Genomic DNA, 21,356 nt, shown 5'->3' on the forward strand with positions numbered 1-21,356 from the left:
CTGCTGTTATGTAAAAACACATGTGTACTCCTCCATCCTCCCGCATCCCGCTGGCACCGCGCCCGCTGCGGGATGCTGAGACAGCCCCGAACAGAACCTCCGCAGCCGGAGTTGGGTTTGTCCGCACAGCACTCATTTTATCCTCATTACTGCATCCCACAGTCCGTTTATGAAGGAGTTCAAATTGATTTAAATATTTTAATTACCCTAATAAGCATAATCGGCCTGAATAAGGCAGCATTTTATTTGCTTTTTACCGTTTTGCTGCTTATAAATCATGTGTTTGTTATCAGGCTCGAAAATTCCCTGATCAGCTGTTATTTATTGCAGCCACTGAGGTATTTGTGTTGTGTCTCAGCGCCACCTGGTGGACACAGAGCCGCATTTGCTGACTTTAGGACCCCAAGGCCAAACACAAATATGGGGCCACTTTTTTATTACCTGCTGCCCAAATACGATATAACGAATTTACCTGTGTCTGTCTGTTTAGCAAAATATCTCATCCACCACTGGACAGATTTTAATGAAAATCTCAGAAATGAATCATCAGACATACATCTACAACTGATTGATTCGAGATGGCCACCACAGCTAATCAACATTAGTCAACACAAAATGGCTATAACTCAGTACATTTTCAAGATATTGAGCTAAAACTTGGTGTGGTAGTAGCTGAGAGTTAATCACAACACATACTTAAAGATCTCCATATTGCAACATTTTTCCTAAAATATTTGGCATTAACTGTTATAATCAGCACTGTCTGTTAGCAAAATATCTCATGAACCACTGGACGGATTTTAACAAAACCTTCATGAATTAATAAATGGATGTACCTCTACAACTGATTAACTTTTGGAGTTGATCCCACTCAAGTTGGCCACTACAGCTAATCAACATTAGCCAACACAAAATTGGCTATAACTCAATAAAGTTTACAGATATCATTCCAGATTTTGGTGTGGTAGTAGATGAGAGTGATCTTTAATTCACAGTCTAAGCATTCAATAATTGTACAGGATCTTTCTTTAAAATATGATATGCATTTACTTCAAGGAAGGCTGGTTAAACACAGTTATTTACTACATCCAACTTCAAAATTGTAATGTTATGTAATTTAGTCCTAAGCTTTTGCTTTTAGTTTTTCTGTCATTATTTAAATTAAATACTAGTTATTTAAACAATGACATGTGTACTTGTAATATTAAAAACAACCTCAACATTTTTGACAGGGTTTCATATGTTAACACACAATTTTTTTAGCATTACTTTAATAAACTAGATGTACCTGAAGAAGTTATTTGTGGAAATTAAAAATCAATACTTTGTCACAAATCAAACTAAAAAATTCAGAATTATAACTTAAAGATTTATCTGGCATTTTTATTTTATTGTAACAAATTAAAGTACAACAAATTAAGAACAAAAAATTGCATCACACAACGTCGACAACAATCTAACAAAACCAACATTAAGTGTTTAACCTCCTGTGTGTGTGTTCTTTCTTGTGGTTATCTGGCTGCTATCAAACCCAACAGTTTCACATAAAACCCTCAGTCTCATGGCTGCATGGATGGATCAGAGCAGAGCTCCAGGGACCGAAAATATCAGAGGGATCAAACCATCTGAGGAGCCTTCACCCAGACACATTACATCTTCTGAAAACATCTAAATCAACTATAAGGAGCACAACATGTCGACCAAAAGCAAAACCACAGAGACTTAATACGACACAAACAATGCTAACAAGATATGACACCAAAAATATAAATGCAAACACACAAACAAAAAAAACAACCAACTTTTTGTCTGGGGAAAGTCCCTGCCTTTTGGTAAACCTCATGTATTGTCTCAGTATCCATATAACGATTTCTGGCCTGTGGCCCTTTCCTCCCAGCTGATGAAGGGTCAGGAGAGGTTGGTGCTGCATCTTTTGCACCCCCAGGTGCTGCACGCACAGGATGGGTGGTTGAAGATGCTGTCCTCTACGTCTCCACCAGCCCGTCACCTGCCTGGTCTTACCTGGACGAAGGGGGCTGCGCTGTAAGAATTGTGCTTTTTTTTTTTTTATTTCTCAAGCGCCTTTAATACCATCCAACTCATCCTACTTCTAGAAAAAATAACCAGCATGCCTGCTGACCCCCACCCTGTGGCTTTAAACACCGACCGCCTGACTGGCAGACCACAGTTTGTCAAGATGGGAGGCAGTGTTTCCACCCCAGGGGAACTCTGCTTTTCACCCTCTACACAGCAGATTTGTTCTACATCTCAGAGCTCTCTGAAGACACTGGCATTGGGAAAGAGGGGCAGTACAGGAGCCCGGTGAAGGACTTTGTTGGGTGGTGTCACAGAAACCAACTGCAGGCTCAACACAGGAAACACCAAGGAGATGGTACTGAACTTCTCTTCGGGATAATAAAGTCTTATCTTACCTTTTATGACCCTAAAAAGCCAATTAACTGTTACAGAAAAACAGAAACGTCATAAAATGACAATTCACAAGACAACGGTAAAGCAGCTTTAAAGAAACACAGAAGTACAACTAGGCCTGGCAGTGTTTTTTTGGACTCAGTTTTTTTGTTGTTTCTGAGGGGTTGGGGTCCTTTTAAAAGTCTGTGCTGTGCCCAGTGGCCCACTGACTCTGATCCATCCATAGGTAGCAGATCCCTTCAAACAGATGTATTCATGCTGAGGAAAAAGGGGCCTTCAGCATCGGAGGAATAGCTTATGAAGGTAAACACGATTCTGCTTTGAAGTGTAGATTTAACAAAATCCTTCTAAATTAGACCTTTGCTGCTGTTGTCCTAAATTTGCAAGCAAAATGCTGCTTCATTTCTCAAGACTTAAGATTGACGCGGTCACGTTTATGATTGATGATCCAGTTGTATATATTAAACAAAAACCAAGCCAAAATGAAAAAGCTGTGTGCAAAAAAAAAAGAAACGTTCCAGAAGTCCTGTGGTTCATTCCGTCAAAACTTTACAAACCTACGTCATGGTGCCATGTTCTGTTTAGAGAGAAGAGGATTTCTTCCGCAACTCTTTTCAACAGGCCATACTTGTTAATGAACTTTAACCATTAACTTGCTAACTGAGGCCTATAGAGTCTGAGATGGAGCAGCTTCCAGTTTCCCACTTAAATCCTACAGTAGCAGCAAGGGTAGACTTTGTTTTTCACACACACCTTTTCTATTTTGGCTTCATTTTTGTTTTATAATAAATGACACAGTGGAATCTGTTGTTCTTTTACACTTGAGGTTAGATTTGAATAGTTTCAGAACCTGGTAAAGACCAGATTATTATTATTATCATGAAAAGTGAAAGCCAAGAATTAAAAGAATGTGGACTTTCTGTTTACCGTGACTGTATATTGCCAACATACAGATTAACTCCTGATAGATTCACCCTGAGGTCAACCTTTTTTTAACCTGTGACTTTAAGCTACACGTTTTGAAAAATATCAATATAACAAGAAAAACAATAATTACAAAAGTAATTCAATTGTGTCTATTATACATTTTATATTATAAGGTACTACAGCTCAATTTGACACATTTTACAATAAAAAGTAGTGCTTTATGAGTTGCCAGAAACTCATCAATTAAGGAAGGAACCAAGATAAAATGGGTTCCTTTTCCACTTCACTTTTCAATTTTGTTGACTTCACATCACAGATGGCTCAAAACTTCTACAGGCACTTTCAAAATAATACTCTGAGGGTGATTGATCGAGCAAAGCCAAGTTCAACCAATCAAATCAAAGTGCTGCAAGGAGAACCAGACAGTGCCAGGAGCTGCCAGTAGGTGGCAGCACAATACAAATCAGTCCAAAGTTCTGTTCTTTAGCTGCAAACTGATATTTTAAATTCTCTGACGAATTTTGCAAGCATCGAGAGCTTTCCTACCAAAACTAACTATTTGAAATCAAAAACAAGAGTGTAAAGACACAACCAGTTAGTTAACCAATCACTGCAGACTAAAGAAGCTCACCAAGGTCGTCCAACCAGCACCACACAGGAACAAAATACACAATGTCATGTGTCCTCTGCTGGTTGGCTGCAGAATTCATGTTTAAGCGTTTTGTTTTTATTATGTGATAAAAGAAATATTTCATCTTAGCTGCAATGTATAATTTAGATTTTTATAACTCTAAGGCATGGTAGAGTTGTTTGTTTTGAGCCTTTTTTGCTCACATTGTTGCTTTCGTTTCAACTTTTCTTTATAGTTTTACTTGCACTGTGCTCAAAGCATGGTTTTTCGTCCTGGTACTAATTATGTACTTGATTACAGACTAATATACAGGGCAAAATGGTGGTCAATCCAGCTGTAGCGCAACAACGTGGATTTTGTTGAAGAAAATGGTGATGGGAATGTGTTGCTTCAGGTATGGTCGTCCTCACTGCAGCCTCCCGTCTCCTCTGCTGAGGGAACTCTGCATCTGTGCGTCTGAAGGAGGAATAACCTCAACTTTGTAGCTCACCTTCTTGGACTGGAGGTAGCTGTAGCTGTTGTCAAAACACAGCACATCTGCACAAAACAGAAGACACAGTCAGTAACGGCTAACAGCTGGATTTACAAAGCATGGCTGGATTACAGAGCATCGGGGGGCTGAAGGCCTGAAGTTCACATGGTCATGTTTCTGTTATATAATGTCTGTTTATCAGGTAATAGTGTGTGTGCAACATTTACTGCCACAAAATAGTGAATTTTTGGAAACTGTGACAGACAAATCTGTGAGCTGTGCCTTGGCAGAACAGGATGTCGTTGACGTTACCAGACAGCGATGAACAAGTAGGAGTGTTTAAAGTGTTCAAAGACATTCAGAGTGTCGGCTGACTGAGCCTAATTGTTCATAGACGTCGAGTACATACACGCATTGTGTGTTTTGTACCAAATAAAAATCCATGTTGGTTGGTTTATTGTGATATCCAGGCTGTTACTACTGTCATGAACTTCAAACGCTTTTAATAAAGTGTAAAACTTTGACTACGTCTTGTAGCAAAGCCACTTTAATAAATGTTTTCTGAACTGAACAATGTCTGTGTTACTACACGAATGTATGTGTGCTGAGCTTAGACCCACTGAAACGGACCGCTTAAATGCTGATGCTGAATGACTCTGTCTGCCTGATCAGCACATCTAGTCAGTTTAAAAGTTTACTCAACTCCAGTCAGCAGGTTTTCAGCATGCTTGGCGTTTATACGGTCTGTCTCTGCTCAGCACACATGCATCTGAAATGTCCGTAAAAGTTTTGAGACATTTCAGAAACTCCCTCACAGGCCAGTCAGAAACTGATTTAAGGTCATGGAGCTACCTAACTAGTCTCCAGACCTCACTCCCTTTAGAAAATCTGTGAAGGGAGCTGAAGCTTTGAGTTGCCAAGTGGCAGCCAAAAAACCTAAAGGATTTAAAGCAGCGGTGTCCAATCCTGGTCCTGGAGGGCCACTATCCTGCATGCTTTAGTTGTTTCCCTGCTCTTCAGCAGGTCTTCAAGTTCTACAGAAGCCTGTTAACCACTCATTTATTCAAATCAGCTGTGTCAAAGCAGAGAAACAACTAAAACATGCAGGATAGTGGTCCTCCAGGACAAGGATTGGACACCACTGATTTGGAGGGTTTCTGTAAAGAGGAGTGGGACAAAATCCTTCCTGAGATGTGCGCAAAACTGGTGAACAAGTACAAGAAACGTCTCACTGCTGTGCTGCCAACAAGCCCTAAGTCACTCAGTGACACTCAAATAAACTTTTTTATTCCTAAGTAATGTGTTTTTATTGATTTTTAGGTGATATTTTGTCTTTCTCCAATAAAATAAACTACCATAAAAATGAATGATTGATCATTTCTTTGTAAGCCGGTGAACTCACAAAATCAGCAGGGGATCAAATCACTATTTTCCCCACTGTATCAGGAAGTTTGATCAATTATGGAACATTAATTTCCATCATTTATTTGTTAAGATTGTGATGTCCTCTGTGGCACTGATACTCACAGACTCCTGGCTCAGAGCAGGTGAAGCACCTGTCTTCAGGAACCAGGTGAGCGTTGTAGCGTTCGCTGGGAAGAACCTGCATCATCTCTGCCACCTTCTGACTGCTGCCCCCCTTGGTTCGCCTGTATACTCCAAACCCGATGTCAGCTCCATCGCTGGCAAACTGCCACCTGAGGGGGAACCAAGCAGATCAGCTTTTCAAATTACCATACGTACAGTCAGACGTTTAGATCCATTCATCATGAGCATGAGGATTTATTTGAACCACTTTTTTCATACAGTAGATCTTAATGAGTTCTTCATTGTATCTGCAACATCTGACATGTTTCAGACCACAGTCTGATCCTGCCGCTGTACCTCAGGAGGCTGCTGGGAGCAGTGACATCAAACTCCAGCTGGAAGCTGGAGCCACGGCCGACTGTAACGCTGCTGTCGTATTCGACCTTCAGACTGTCCTGCACGTAGTAGGACCTTGGGACCGCACCTCCATAATTTATCTATGATCACACATAACGCAACAGTTTTCAGTGACAGTCTTTGAGACAAGCAGCACATCGTTTACGCTCGTTTCTCACCATGGTTTTGCAGCGAGGGTCTCCGTCGGCGTCGGTCAGGTTTCCTCCATAGAACACAGGAAGCTCGTCTGGGTCAATGTGTTTCTGTAGGACTTCAGGCCAGTTACCTGCAAGCACACACATGATTTTTAAAATAAATTAACTCAGGAGCAGTTGTGGTCAGAAGTTTACATCCACTCATCACAGCCATGGATGTCATCTTAATTTAGGGCTTTTAATGGTTGACTATAACCATTTCTTTCCAAGTTGGAATGATTATACTGATCTTTAAAAACAAGAACTGGGTGCTAAAGTTTGAAAGTGTTGTTGTTCTTCTCTAATCCAAACGTTCAAAATTGCATACCAGCTCAAATACATACATACACTCACTTAAATCTTTTGATAAGGGTCTTTTAACTTGACAAGGCCTATTAACTTCCTGTTCTGAAATAGCCTTCCGAAAAGTCCGACTTCTGACAAGATATGCCAATTCTGCCAAGAAAAGTGCTCAAATATCCAGCCAGAATTATACTAGAAAGCTTGTCGATGAATCCAAAACGTGTGTAATTGAGGGGCAACTTCTTAAGAAACATTTAACTAAATATTAGTAGGAGTTGTATGGATATATTTGAGCTTGTGTGAAATACTGAACATGTGTAATTTAGAGAGATTCCATAATAAATTTAAATGTGTGCACCCAATGACTGTTTTTTAAAAATATTGAAGTTGTTGTTTATTCATTCCACCATAAAAAAAAACTAACAAAACAACCAAAAAAAGTTCTAATTAGTTAATAAAAGCCCTAAATTCTGACATTCATGCCTATGATGAGTACATATAAACATCTGGGCACAAATTTACTTGATTGTTTTTACTTTTTATTTACTTAAAATCTTTACTTATGTCACAGCTTTACACACTGTATCAAAAACAATATAAACCAGGGTTATTTGACTTGTGGCCCGGGGGCCACATCCGGCCCCCGAGTGAGCCCAATGCGGCCCACTAATGAATTCATTTAAAACAAAACTACATTATAAATCAGAAAAACGGATAAAACAGTGAAGCACGCAGCCATTTAGCTGATTTACAACTATTTATTTAGTTATTTGGATTTTGATTTGTTATTTGGTACCCAGAAAAGCTTGATTCTTTTTTCCTTCCAGCTCAGATATGATAATTTTCTGCTTTTCTAGTTATTTATAGACTGAAAAATAGAGAATTCATTTTAAGGCTTTTTCGTTTGGACTATAGGTTTGACAGCTGAGTACACGTTTTATAAATATCTCTCAATGGCTTTTCATTAAACCTTTTGCTGAAAGAATGATGATAATGAAAGGTTAGCACCCCCTTGACAAACTACATCAGTGGAATCTTGTTTTTTTTTTACATCAAAGATGCAGTGTGGGACTTTGGAATATGGAACCAAATAACAAACCATTATTATGCACATCCACAGCATGCATGTCGATATGGGATGAAAAAAGAGAACTGTCTTACTTCCTAAAACCATGATCTTGCGTCTGGTTTCCTCACACATGAAGTGCTTGATGAGGTTGTAGGCTACCGGGAACAGTTTGGGAGCTACAACAAAATGAAAAGATCCTTCAGCCTAAAATCATGAACACAACTCTGAGGACAAACAAACAAAAAAAGCTCAGGTACCTTTGATGAGTAACACCCTCTTCAGGCCCTCAGGATAGTTTTCTTCAAACATCGTGAGGACCTACAGGACACAGAGACATCTTATTCTGTGGGTTGCAAAAGTATCCACCCCATAGATAATGTTTTTTATTGTGATGCTTTAAAATCTGGAATTTAATTTTATTTTTATTTGATTATAAGTAATATTTCTAGTATTAATACTCCAGAATAATGAAAATAAATAATGAAAAATTTTAAATAATTTTAAAATATGTTAAAAAAAAGTGGTCCATGCATACAATATGCATTCATCCCTTTTGCTCTGAAACTCCAACCAATACATTCAGAACCCACAGAAGGACAGAAATATAAAGAAAATCTTGAGGGAAGCTTGTTTGAGTCTTGTAAGATTTGAGTCTGGGACGGGGGTTCACCTTCCAGCTGACTGTACAGACGTTGTGCGTCAGTAAACAGATGTGATTCATGTGTGAGTCCACGACAAACCTCTCCGTAGGTCTCAATTGCAGGTTTCCAGAGGTGCTTCAGTCCAAGTCCTTCGCAGTCGTAGATCAGGGTGATGGATTCAATGTTCTTCCCCAGCTGAGGCAGAGAGAGGAGGTTAGAGGACGAGACGACGAGCAGAGTGGCAGGAAACATGAAGTCAGAAAGAAGGAGACCAGTTGAAAAACAGAGCAACAAGAGCAAGGCATGTGAGAGGTGAGGAAAACTAAAGGATGGACCAAGAAAGAGGGGGAGGAAGTAAAGAATAAAAGCAAAGAAAAATGGCAGAACAAAAGCGAAAAAGCAGAGAAGCAAAGAAACAAGTTTACGCTGATATGGAGAGCAGAGAAAAGAGGAATGAAGGACACGAGAGCAGGAAAGTGAACAGGGAAGGAGAGGAGGACACATCAGTGGACCTTCTCAGACTGCCTTTGACACTCCTGCCGCAGCATCTCACAGTGTCTGATTTTTGTCCTCAGGAAGTCCTGTTTGGTCGCTGACATCAGCAGGCCTTTAGGATCCAGAGGACCAATCACATCGTACCAGATCGGACTCCCTTCACGGTCATAGCCGCACATGCCTCCTGACACATACTTCTCTATCACCTGATGGAGCAACACAAACAAACAGATGAGAGTGACACCCAACTACAGAGCCTGAAACAGGTGTGTTTCCTGAAACAACAAGAAGAAACTAAACTAAAGCACCTGAGCAGGGACAGCATATCTCAGACAGGTGGGACCAAAAGAAGGGGGTTAAAAACATGACGAGTTACCTCTGGAGGATTCCACTCCGACACAATGGTATCTACATTAAATTGTCTCCTGAACTCCACGTGCTGCAGGGAGAGGAAGAGGAGGCAGAGGAAGTCATGAGTGTTCATCCAAACGAGGAAGTGAAACTCATCAGCACACAAACACAGGTGACAAGAGAAAACTCCTGTGATTCTCCAAAACATGCTGCTGGATTTTCCATGTCTGGACAAAATCGTATAGATATTACTCTAAAAGCAGGAAACGTCTGCAAGAATAAAGAGGAACACTCTGAGAAATGAAACGTTAGATTCACTTAACTGTGTCAACTGGTTTCCAACACATTAGATCGTTTACATGTAAAAATAATAATTACTAATAATTACTTATAGTTCCTAAATAGTTCATAAATGGCAATGGATTAAAAAAGGTTAAATTTTCTCACAACACAAGAAGCAAAAAAGCTCATAGTTTGTTAAAATAAATAAAAAATAAATTGGCTCCATAGCTTACAATGCATGTAAGTAAGAAATTCACCTTTTTCAATAAAAGACCGTACATTTTCAGCAAAGTGGTTAAGGTGGATTTATGGTTGCTTAATATCTCATATTACTGCTTTAATACAACAAAAGCTGCATATTTCAGCTGTTAAAAATTAACTAAAATATTTCAATTTAAGATAAAATAATTCAAGGAACATTCGAGTTTTATTTCTTAGAGTGGAAATCGAGCCAAACTTCTTTAAATGAACTCAGTGCAGTTGAACATTTACTGTCACTTTATTATGTTTTACTAGTTTAAATTAAATTTTCTTTATTTATTTTTACAACATCACCCGTAACTAAATGAAAATGTTTTAATGAATTTGTGCAATTAAAAAAAGGAAACCCTTTAAATCAGTACTTTGTAAGAAGTTACAGAAAAACAAAATAACTTTACTTAAAAGCATTACTTAAAGTGATTATTTTCTATCAAAAATATGCAATAATCAGTTAGTGAGCTACCACTTTGATTTATATTATTTCAACAGTTGGATGTCTAATGTCGCTGTTGTTCTCCAGATTTTTACGTTTTCTAATAAAAAAAATTTTTTTTAATATTCTTCAGCTATTAGTCCAAACCAGATCAATAAAAAATCCCTCTGATTTTCTAATGTTGAACATTATTGATGGTTCTAAACCTCTTGGATCACTGGTTCCTTTTCTGCAGAAGTCAATCTTCAAAAGTAAGTTTTATTTTTTTAGACTTTAATCTTTAAAAATAAAAAGCACTCTTGCTTATTTGCAGATGCTCTGTCAGAGGCCAAAAGTCTAAAACTGTTGAGTAACCTTCATTTAATCATTAACATTGCACCATATTTTATTATATAACCTCCTCATGAACATATTAGGAATAATCGATAAAGTAAATAATACTTGTAGAATAAATGTGTCGAAATAAAAGTGACTTCGTCAAAAGCGTTTAGGAATAAATGAAAAAAGTTGAGCTGAACAGCTCAAACTAAAGTTGTGTCAAACACCTGAACGACAAAACATTTACCTTTCTGATCATGGCCTCGGATTTCTGAATATTGAAGCTACGAGCTGAAAAAGAAAAAGGAAAAAAAAAAAATCCACATTAGATTACATTTTGTTTTGAAAGACAAAGATACTTTAATAGGCATAAAACAGACATGAAAACGTAAGAAATTAAGTCTATTTTTATTCTGTTTTTGTCTTATTTCAAACTAGATTTTATATTATAAAGGGGTAAATACGTATATATGCACTATTATTTAGTTTATTATTTAATAGAATTATTTAAGGCAGGATTTTCTCCCCATTTAACAGAACTAATTGGAGTACTTTGTGTGGTTCATTACTTATGTACATTCAAATGAAACATCCATAGAAAGAAGAGATTTAGACACATTCTGCACAGTACAAACTCATGTTTCTTATCCCTCTCATCATCTCTTTTAGCTGAATTTTACAGAGCAGATTTGATCATTCAAAAGGCAGAAAGTGAACAAGTGACAGGAGGAGAGAAGGAACGTGGAAGCATGAAATCAGAAGTGCATCAGGAGAAAAACGAGTGTTTAATCTGTCCTGCCTGAAAGAATAAGCCCACTCTTAGCTCATCATAAAGCCCTCGTTTGAAGTGTATTAAATCATGAGAGCAGACAGAAAAAAAAGCAAAGTGAATTGAGAAGCGCTTAGATGTACTTTGGATTTCTTCAATCAGACGTTAATCAAACACATTTACAGATCGACTCCTGTTCATACAACAGAACCTTCGGCACAGTTTAAAACCGCCTGCCTGTTTTCAACCGAGCAGAGGACGCGTTCAAAGTCAAGAATCACTGCAAACATCAAACTCCACTGACAGAGTCGCTCATCGATCTCGACCCCCCTGAACTGTGCGACAGATAAACCAGCAGAGACGAGAGCGTCCTGAAGCACCACACAGCAGTGCAGTCAGCAGTTTTTATTTACTCATCATGGGCATGAATGTCATATTATTTTAACAGTTTATTTGAACCGTTCTCAAAATTATACACACAACCCCTGTAATATTTGATTAAAAAAGCCCCTGAGTAAGCTGTGATCACAAGTTTTTTTGTGTCTGTCAACAAGCTTCTGGTGTAATTCTGGCTGGATGTTTGACCAAATTGTAGAGTTCATTTAAATAGGTAAACTGACTTTCTGGCACAAACCTGGCTTTTAATCATTGTCCGCATATGTTCAACAGAGTTGAGGTCAAGGCTTTGGGAAGGTCATTCCAGGAGGCTAACGTTAGCCTGCTTCGTCCAGTTGGAAACCAGCTTATTGAGAGTTTGGGATCGTTGTCATCATAGTACGCCCATTTGTGTCCAAGTTTCCACTGTCAAGCTGTTGGTTTGAGGGGAAGTTGACAACTCGACTGTTAAAACTTGGACACAACTGGGTGTTCCAACAAGACAATGATCCCAAACACATCAGAACTGGTTAAAGCTGGCTAACAATGAGCTTCTAGGACGGCCTTCCCAAAGCCCGGATCTCATGTCTTTTAAAGATTTATCGATTATGCTTAAAAGCCAAGTCACCAACCAATTTAAATGAACTGCCAAATGTGCCAAGCAGAGTGCTCAAATATCAGTCAGAAGCTTGTTGATGGATACGAACAGTGTGTGGTCAAGGTGCAACTTGCGATGAGACATTTAACTACATTTGTCTTTATAAAACGGACCAAAGCTTTCTATTAAGGGACAAATAAGAGGAGAACTTGACTTTAACTATTTTACTAAAAATGTATATAAATTCTATATTTTTATTCTTTTATTTTTTGTGGCAGGACTTCTTTGCTGCTTTTTGTGTGGTTTTCATGTCCGAATAAAAAAAAAAACAACATTTCCTCACAAACTTCCACAAATTCCTGCAGATAAAAGAATCCGCAAATTTTGTTCAAACTTGCACGTACAACTCTTAGACTCTGCAGCTTTACTGAAGACTCGTTTTGCACAGCAGACATTTCCTGCTGAATGTGAAGGCAGCTCAGACACCGTCCAGGCCATGGACACGAGGTCAGACCAGGGAAACTTATAGGAAAGAAGTCAATGATTAACAAGGTCGAAGTTAGGGAATTCAATCAATCACCTAATCAAACAACAAACTTGCTGCTGACATTCTGCTTGCAGACTTAATGACTTCCCTGCAAGTGCTAAAGCCAAGTATTTAGTGTCAAGCTATAAGTCCCTCCATGACCTTAATCTGCTTCTTCTTTTGTTACTTTGGTGGTATGGTATGCGTCATTGTCATCCTGAAATACCCACCAATGACCCACCTTCAGTGTTCTGGCTGACAGAAGAAGATTCTTCTCCAGGTTTCTAGAGCAGGGGTGTCCAACCCTGGTCCTGGAGGGCCACTATCCTGCTTTTTTTACTTGTTTCCCTGCTCCAACACATCTGATTCAGTGGTTAAATCACCTCTTCATGTTCTGCAGAAGCCTGTTAATCACCCATTGATTCAAATCAGGCGTGTTGGAGCAGAGAAACAAGTAAAACATGCAGGATGGTGGTCCTCAAGGACCAGGATTGGACACCCCTGTTCTAGAGTATATGGCTCCGTCCATTGGACAGGCCTGTACATGTGCCTTTTTGAACATAGGGACATTTTGGACACAGCATTACAGTGTTGTGTGTTACCAATAGTGTTCTTGGTGTCTGTGGTCCCAGGTTCATTTAGATCATTAACAAGCTCCTCCTCCCTCACCTTTCTCAGAATCATCCTCACCTCATGAGGCAAGATCTTTTATGGAGCTCCAGATCAAGGACGATTGATGGCCATTTTACAGTTTATTTCTTCTATTTCTTAATGTTGATGGTCTTGTAGTTCATTCCAGCCTCGGACAGATCTACTAGCTTGTCCCCGATGTCCTTTGACAGCTCTTTGGTCTCATCCATGGTGGTGGAAGGAATGGATAGAACATAGACCCTTCTGGCTGGGCTGAAGGGCATGAAATACTTAAAAAACTCAATGACTTTCAAATCAATCTGTAGGTAATTTGTGTATTCTGGATTTCTTCGTAAGTGAGCAAACTTCCAAACTCATCAACTACTGTATTTATGTCCCCCACTGTAGCTAAAACTTGGCTTACAGCTTTGAATAAAGTAGCTATGTGAGAATTAATTATATTTAGACAGGTAGTGACAGAATGTGCAGCATCCAGAAGCGACGACAGGGCTGCAGGTTATTTGCACTGTGCTGCATGAAGAATACCAAGGGAGAGGCCTGAGGAGCCTCTCTCACACACATTCTCACTGCCCGTAGATTGTCTTTAGGAAATGTTCTGTTGTTTTTAATTACTTTTGTGCACAGCAGCATCAACTCTTACAATTGCAAATCACAGCAATCGACAACAAGCCTGGAGCAACACCTTAAATGAATCAGCACAAAGCATGTTGTAATCATTACGGCTGAAGGCCGGGCAGTCTAAAACCCTCATTCAGCTAAGAGTGGCCTTAACTTGTCCTCTCCTTGGTGCTCAGTTACACATATATTTTGTGTCAGAAGCAGTGAATACCTTTCACTGTATTACTGAGTTTTATTAGTCATTACTGACATGAACACTGCTTTAACACTGCAGTCATTTCTCCTTTAAGATGACTCCTAAGACACATTTACTGTTGATTGTGTGTAATTACTGCGTCACTCTGCACTCAGACAATCAGTAATGCCTGTGAATCACAGAGAGCCACGCCTGGTTGTTTAAAGTAATCCAAACTATAAAGCCATCGACAGGCTTCAGCAGGAGCCTCCAGAGATTCAGGAGGAGACAAAACACTGCAGTTATTTTCCATCAAGGCAAAGGCAGTGCAGAGGTTTATTAGTCATCCAAAACGACGAAGCCTTTCAACTGACGAACAAGACGAGGTGTGTGATTTGTGGCTTTTTACCCATATTGTTTGTTTTGTCTTTAATAAATAATGACACGGCGGACTCTGTTGTGTGCTTTTGTACATTTAAGACTTTCTTTTTCCATGACTGTACTTATAACTTGTTAATATGAGCAAAGTTCTTATACTGTACAGTTAGGAGTTGAATTTGGTTTTCATTAGTACACAAAGTTGTCCGAAATATCTAAAGCTAAAGTGTGACTTGAAATCCCAAATTGTCAAAATGTTTATCAGATTTAAAAAAACAAAATATTTGTATAAGTTTACATATATTATGACTATTATATTATATTTATGACTATTTAGTACATCTTCACTCTCTCTTTACTTTTTTAATACAGTCACAGAGTTTTTAAAAAGATACAAAGAAGTCATTTCCTGTTTGAGTCACTTACTTTACACCAAACAACATGCCCCCTTCAGGAGATTTATTCTAGCAGGTATAATAACTCCCTATGGGAAAAACGAACAATTCTACTTGGCTTTACTCAGTAATCTCAAAGGGGAAAAACAAGCACATATACTATATAGATTTAAGTGTGAAGTAAAAGTATTTCTATCAGGTTTGTGGATAAAGGATTTGGACACAGAATGCAGACTGACAACAAAAACAAAAGGGTCCCGAGGAGACACAAGGAGACACCAGACATTGAAAAATAATAATGAATCAGCGAGGAGAAAATGGAAGTGACTGAATATAAAGGGTTGAGGGTGAGTGGAACCTTGACTGCAGATGGAGTGACAGGTAATGGGGAACAGGTGAAGTGGGCGTGGCAGGCTGACTGGAAAACTACTGAGGAGGTGACTGAGGGAGACTGAAGAGGAAAACCACACAAGAACACGTCACAAAGAAACACAGGGAACCAATCTAAGGATGAAAACAGACAACTCACAGAACCCAAGAAGCAAACAGAACTACTGATCTCATAAACAGAACACAATCAAAAACCTAACACAAAAGATGCAAAGAGGGCACAGATCCTAACGATTCCATCGTTACTTTTTACTTCAGCTATCTGTCAGATGAAGCTTCAGTCACCTTTCAGATTGAGAAATTAATCATTCCCATTTTTACAGCTTGTAAAATGTTTATCTTCCTTTATCTCCTCTCAGCTTTATTGCATCAGTTTTTCCTTTATCAGAACTTTAAACACAGCATTTAACATAAACAATAAAATAAAACTAATTTACTGAGAGTAACTTTAAAAAAAAAAAAGAAATCCATGTTGACCACTGCTTTTCTCACCAAGATTTTAAGCAAAGATCTTACATAATCTGTTAGCCACTGAAGTACGTGTGAGTGATGACTCTCAGCTACTACCACACCAAATTTTAGCTCAATATCTGTAAACTTAACTGAGTTATAGTCTTTTTAGTGTTTGCTAAGGTTGACTAGCTGTGGGAGCCATCTTGAATCAGGTTGACTCTAAAAGGTAATCAGTTGTATATGTACATTCACTGATTTTCTTTTGAGAGTTTCATTAAAATCCATCCAGTGTTTCATGAGCTATTTTGCTAACAGATGAAAAAACATCATTGACCGCCATCATATTAATGACACGTTTAGCTAACAAACAAACAGACAAGGCAGGTACACGATCACCCGCCTTTTATGGTGGAGGGCATTAACAATGTTTATGCATCTTTAAAACTCCAAATTTGTTTGGTTTGAATGGTAATAATTTAAACTAAAATGGTTTATCTCATACAAACCTGTATGTACTCAGTGACTGTGTAATCACTAAGACATGCAAACAGGAAATACACACAAGCCTGCTGTAAATGAACCACTGTAGTGTGAAAAGAATTTGTAAAAACTCATTCGACAGGTGTCGATACCAAAGCACATGGCTCTGGTATGTCCTCTCTCCGGTCTTCCCCTGACACTAAACCTCGTGTCATGTTAGGAACAGGTTCGGTTGTAGCCGTGCACCTGCCTCAGGCTGTTTGTGAAATACTCCGGCTCTGTTTTGTTTTTGTATCAGAGGAAAATGAGCTGTGATGATCCCCTTTCATACAGGGAGGGGCTGTGCTTCCATTAGGTTGGACCATCTGTCCGTCCTCTTCAGCTCGTTTGTGGTCGCGTCAATCAGGCAACAGATCCAGGACGACCTGGACTCTCCCATGTGACACTCTCCAGCTCCCCTTGGGGATTTATCCCAGGATCTCCCCACAGTGGGAAGTGCTCAGAAAGCCTCCACAGGTATTTACCTAGGAGACATCCTAAGCAGATGCCCAAACCACCTCAGCTGATTTCTTTCGACAAAGAGGAGCAGCGGCTCTACTCCGAACTCCCTCCAGATGATGGAGCTCTTCACCTTATCTCTAAGCCTGAACGCAGCCACCCTATGAAGGTAGGCCATTACAGCCGCTTGTATCCAGGATCGCTTCGTGATCCATATCTCCTGACTATAGGTGATAGATGAAGCACAGACAAACCAGTGTACGGAATGTGTCACCTTTCAGCTCAGCCCCTTCTTCACCACCACAGACCGGAGCAACACCCTTATTACTACAGACCGATCCTGCTTCATCCTTCCATCACCCATGAACAAGACTCCCATATACTTGAACCGCCCTGCTGGAGGCAGAGACCCACGCTCAACGTGCATTTGAGGATTGGGCTGGAGTTAATTTTTGCTCAGAATAAAGTAAATGATCCACGCTTATAAAACCTCCCTTTTACCCTCTCCGGGGTCTGCAAAGCACTTTATAATGCACCTCTTTCCCTCATTCACACACACAGACCTTTTATAGTCACACTCACACACAGATAAGCCTGTCAGGGAAAGTGAGGCATTCAGTGTCTGCAGCGTGCTTGGGCTGGGGATCAAACCCCCAACCCTTCGACTGGAGAACAACCACCCTGCTTTGAGCCAAGTCTCCAGTACTGAAAGAAATCACTTTTTTTATATTTCAGTCACTAGGAGCCAGGAGGCATTTCTACCCGAATCACTGGCATCACCTTCTGCAGAAGGTGCTTTGTATGCACAGCAGGAGCACAGCAGAGAGGGAGGGGGAAGAGCCTGAGAGTTTGGACTTTGTGAAAAATGACTACTTCCGTGTGTCTTGTGAAGACATTAGGGCTTTAAAAATGTCCTAAACACGTTCTTTTCAGGCTATCCTGTTTCTCCTGTTGCATTCAGCCATTTTGCGCTTTTCCGTTTTATAATCTGTAGCAGAACTGTCATCTTTTGCACGAGGAGATGTTCTGCTGATTGATGGGCGCTCGTAACCAGTTTGTCTTTTCTTGCCTACATACAGAAACTGCCTAACAGGCGAACATGGAGAGCAGCAGGACTCACCTCTGAGCCAGCGAAGGAGGTAGTGGTCATGCTGAGCAGGCAGGCTGGGGAGGATGTCCCGGATCCTCTCCCGAAACTTGAGGCAAAAAGCAGAAATGGGACTAAAATGATCAGTTCTGTATTAGCAACTACAAGCTGCTATTTAAAATGCAAGAATTGTCTAGCAACTCCTAACAATTTGCACTTTAATGCAATCATTTTACATTCAAACAATACAATTTCCTGTTAAAGTTTCCATCTTAACTTTGTAATAATCTAAACTAAGAAAACAATGTCTACATTTTAATGTGTAAAGAGAGCCAAGATCAAAGGAAAGTTAAAGCTGCTACCAGTGGCTTGTTATGGTCCCAATGGTAAAAACACACCTGTGTCTGTCACTTCTTGACTGCCAGGCAGAAATGCAAAGTCTAAATTAAACCTCAAACAAAGTTGTCATGCAGAAAAACTAGAAGTCGGATCTTAAAAGTTCTTGAACTGTGAGCATCAGAAGACTTGATGGTTCCACGCATGAATTTTTATGCTTCTACAGCATTTTATGTAGGAGATACCACTTCCAGTTTTGAAAAAAATAATTTTGAGCTGAAATATAACTTTTTGGTTTGCATTCTGGGGGGGATTTGAGAGAAAACTGGAAGCCCTAAAGCGATGAGAGACAAACAGGATAAAAATACCTCTATTTTGATGCATCATTTGTACTGGTACCAAAAATGGTTGTGGGAGAAGGGAGAATTTGTTTGCAAAACATTTGAACATTTTAGACAATTAAAAAGTTCAAGTGTGTGACAACATCAGCTGTCAGTTGAACATTTGGAGTAAAAATCTGTGAAAATCATTAAACCTAAACTGTTAATATTTACAAATTTGGTAAAAACATTAAAATTCCAGTTCAAACATGGAAAGTTCAACTTTCTGCGACTCATTTAAATTTTGAACTACGTTTCTAATGTGAAGTAAGCCTGAGCTGCAGAGCTTCAAAGAGTGCTGGGTTTTCTCATGCGTGTCACCAAAATCCCATTGATCTTCATTATTTTCCTTCTCAGTTTTGTGCCAACCTTGTCCACGCTGTTTGATGTACCACTACGATACACACTATTCCCAATGAAGCCACGTTTTGATGTATAATTTGCTAAATTTTGAGCAGAAAAGTAATTAGGGTGTTTCATTGCTTATGCAATTGCATCTTTGATTCACAAAAAAGATCATCGGTGTTACTTGGTTAGTTCAGGCTGATTGATATTTTTAAATTTTTTTTACAGTACATCTAAGAATTTTAGGTTTTTTTAATAAAAACTTGTATTTTGGAAGAACACTGATTTAAAAGAAACATTTACAACTCTTCTTAAACATGTTCCACCTGCAACTCACTGAAACAGATTCTACTTATACTTTTTTTTTAAATTCAGAATTGGTAACATTTTATGCTAAATACTAATCTGATCAATAACTATTACCTAGTTTTATACCCTGGAGGGTAGTGGGAGTACAGGGGAAGTATCTCTATATAAATTGTCACCATTAGAGCCATGTGTGTGGCTGAAGATTACAATCTCACCCCGCAAAGAGGCTGAAATGAAAGCCTACTGATCTATTGATTAGTAATTGATCTCTCACCTGTGTCAGGACTTCAGCCTGCTTCGGGCTCAGGTCTCCGACTCGTCCGCTCATGTCTCGGCTGCGCAGTCGCCCTGACGGAGGCAGCGTCCGTGAATGAAGAATGCAGGAGGGAAATCCAGGTAGACGAGTATTAAAACACCACGCCTCCCCCCCCCACACACACACACAGACAAAAAAAAAGAAAAAAAGGAAGGTGGACTTTCCCCCCGCTGCGACTTCACATCCAGTAAAACCTAAAGAGGACAGAAGCAGAAACTCTGTCATTTCATGCATTTGTGATTCATTTTTTTTTCATACGATGAGGTGCTTGTAATGTTTATGTCCCAAGAGTTCACACAGAGCTGCTTTGTGAAACCCTGAACACAACATTCTGACAAGTCAAGATAACACATGTATTAAATTTATCTACAGCTGGCGTTAGAACATCCAGTCTTATAAAGGTACACCAGATAAGAGCTGATACTTTGATACGCTGATCCTAATTTGTTTAAACCCTTTCAAGCAAGTGAAGCTTCTCTAAAATATTATCTGTCACAATCATTTCTATTCTGTTCAGCATTACTGATCAGCATTTTGATTAGTGAAGACAAAATGTATTAAATAAATGCAGATGAGTAAAAACTTACACATGTAACTTTAAAAAAAAAATTAAAATATTTAAGCATGTTTATTTTGACATTACAGATTGAATGACTAGTTTAAAATCCATATTTCCATATTTGGTGCTTCTGTTGGGACATTACCTCTTAGTTTGCTAAACAGAAGAAAGATGTTTTTATTTTTTTACAGTATTTTACCCACCTTGGTAATTTGTCCATTTTGCCTTAAAACCTGAAATTTAATTGCATAATGCGTCTTTTTAATTTCGCAAGATACTTTAAAGTTCAATGAAGACAAAAACATTGTTTTAAATCATTCTAAAATAATATAAATCAGAAAAATGGTGAACAACAGATCCATTTAGTTCAGCATCAAGTCTCCATGAGCTTGACACAAAGCTAATCACCCTGGGCATCCTACCCAGTCTTCTCTGTTAAACTGTAACCTTTACATCAAACCAGAGATTCTCAGCTTGGTTAAGATCTGATCATTTCAGGACCTTTACCTGGTCGTCCTTAAACCTCAGGAGTGTTGCTTCAGCGATGAGTTCAGGGTCATTGTCGTGCTGGAAGGTAAATAGGTTTCCTTCCTTCAACGGTGTCTACAATTTACTCCATCCATCTTTCCTTCAACTCAGACCAGTTTCCCAGTTCCTGCTGATGAAAAACATCCTAAGATTGCCTTTAGATGGATCTTAATTTAATATGTGGCTTCTGAAACTTATGTGTGGGGCATCAAAGCAAATATATATATATATATATATATATATATATATATATACATACATACATATACACACACACGTTATGTCTCTCTATCTTTGCAGGGACTTTCCATTGACTTCCATTCATTTCTACACCCTAACTACAGCCTAACCCTGACCCTTACCCTAACCCTAACCAGTGCATACCTAACCCTAAACCAAACCTAAACTCAATTCTCACCTTAGTCCTAACCCAAAAACAATTTCTCCTCGTGGGGACCAG

General features: G+C 39.1%; 1 protein-coding gene across 1 annotated transcript; it reads right to left on the minus strand.

Moving 5' to 3' along the window:
• Nucleotides 1-1,363: 1,363 nt before the first annotated feature.
• sec14l7 (SEC14-like lipid binding 7) lies at nucleotides 1,364-19,906 on the minus strand. Its single transcript, XM_017432239.3, has 12 exons — nucleotides 19,768-19,906; nucleotides 18,157-18,232; nucleotides 10,978-11,021; nucleotides 9,462-9,524; nucleotides 9,103-9,291; nucleotides 8,690-8,785; nucleotides 8,207-8,267; nucleotides 8,042-8,125; nucleotides 6,563-6,669; nucleotides 6,345-6,484; nucleotides 5,988-6,157; nucleotides 1,364-4,525 (listed from the first exon to the last, which is right to left on the minus strand). Exons 1-12 carry the CDS (start codon nucleotides 19,819-19,821, stop codon nucleotides 4,395-4,397), a joined length of 1,215 nt encoding a protein of 404 aa, XP_017287728.1. The 5' UTR covers nucleotides 19,822-19,906; the 3' UTR covers nucleotides 1,364-4,394.
• Between the last annotated feature and the right edge of the window lie 1,450 nt (nucleotides 19,907-21,356).

Source organism: Kryptolebias marmoratus, linkage group LG14, assembly GCF_001649575.2.
Source record: "Kryptolebias marmoratus isolate JLee-2015 linkage group LG14, ASM164957v2, whole genome shotgun sequence".
Taxonomy (NCBI): Eukaryota; Metazoa; Chordata; class Actinopteri; order Cyprinodontiformes; family Rivulidae; genus Kryptolebias; species Kryptolebias marmoratus.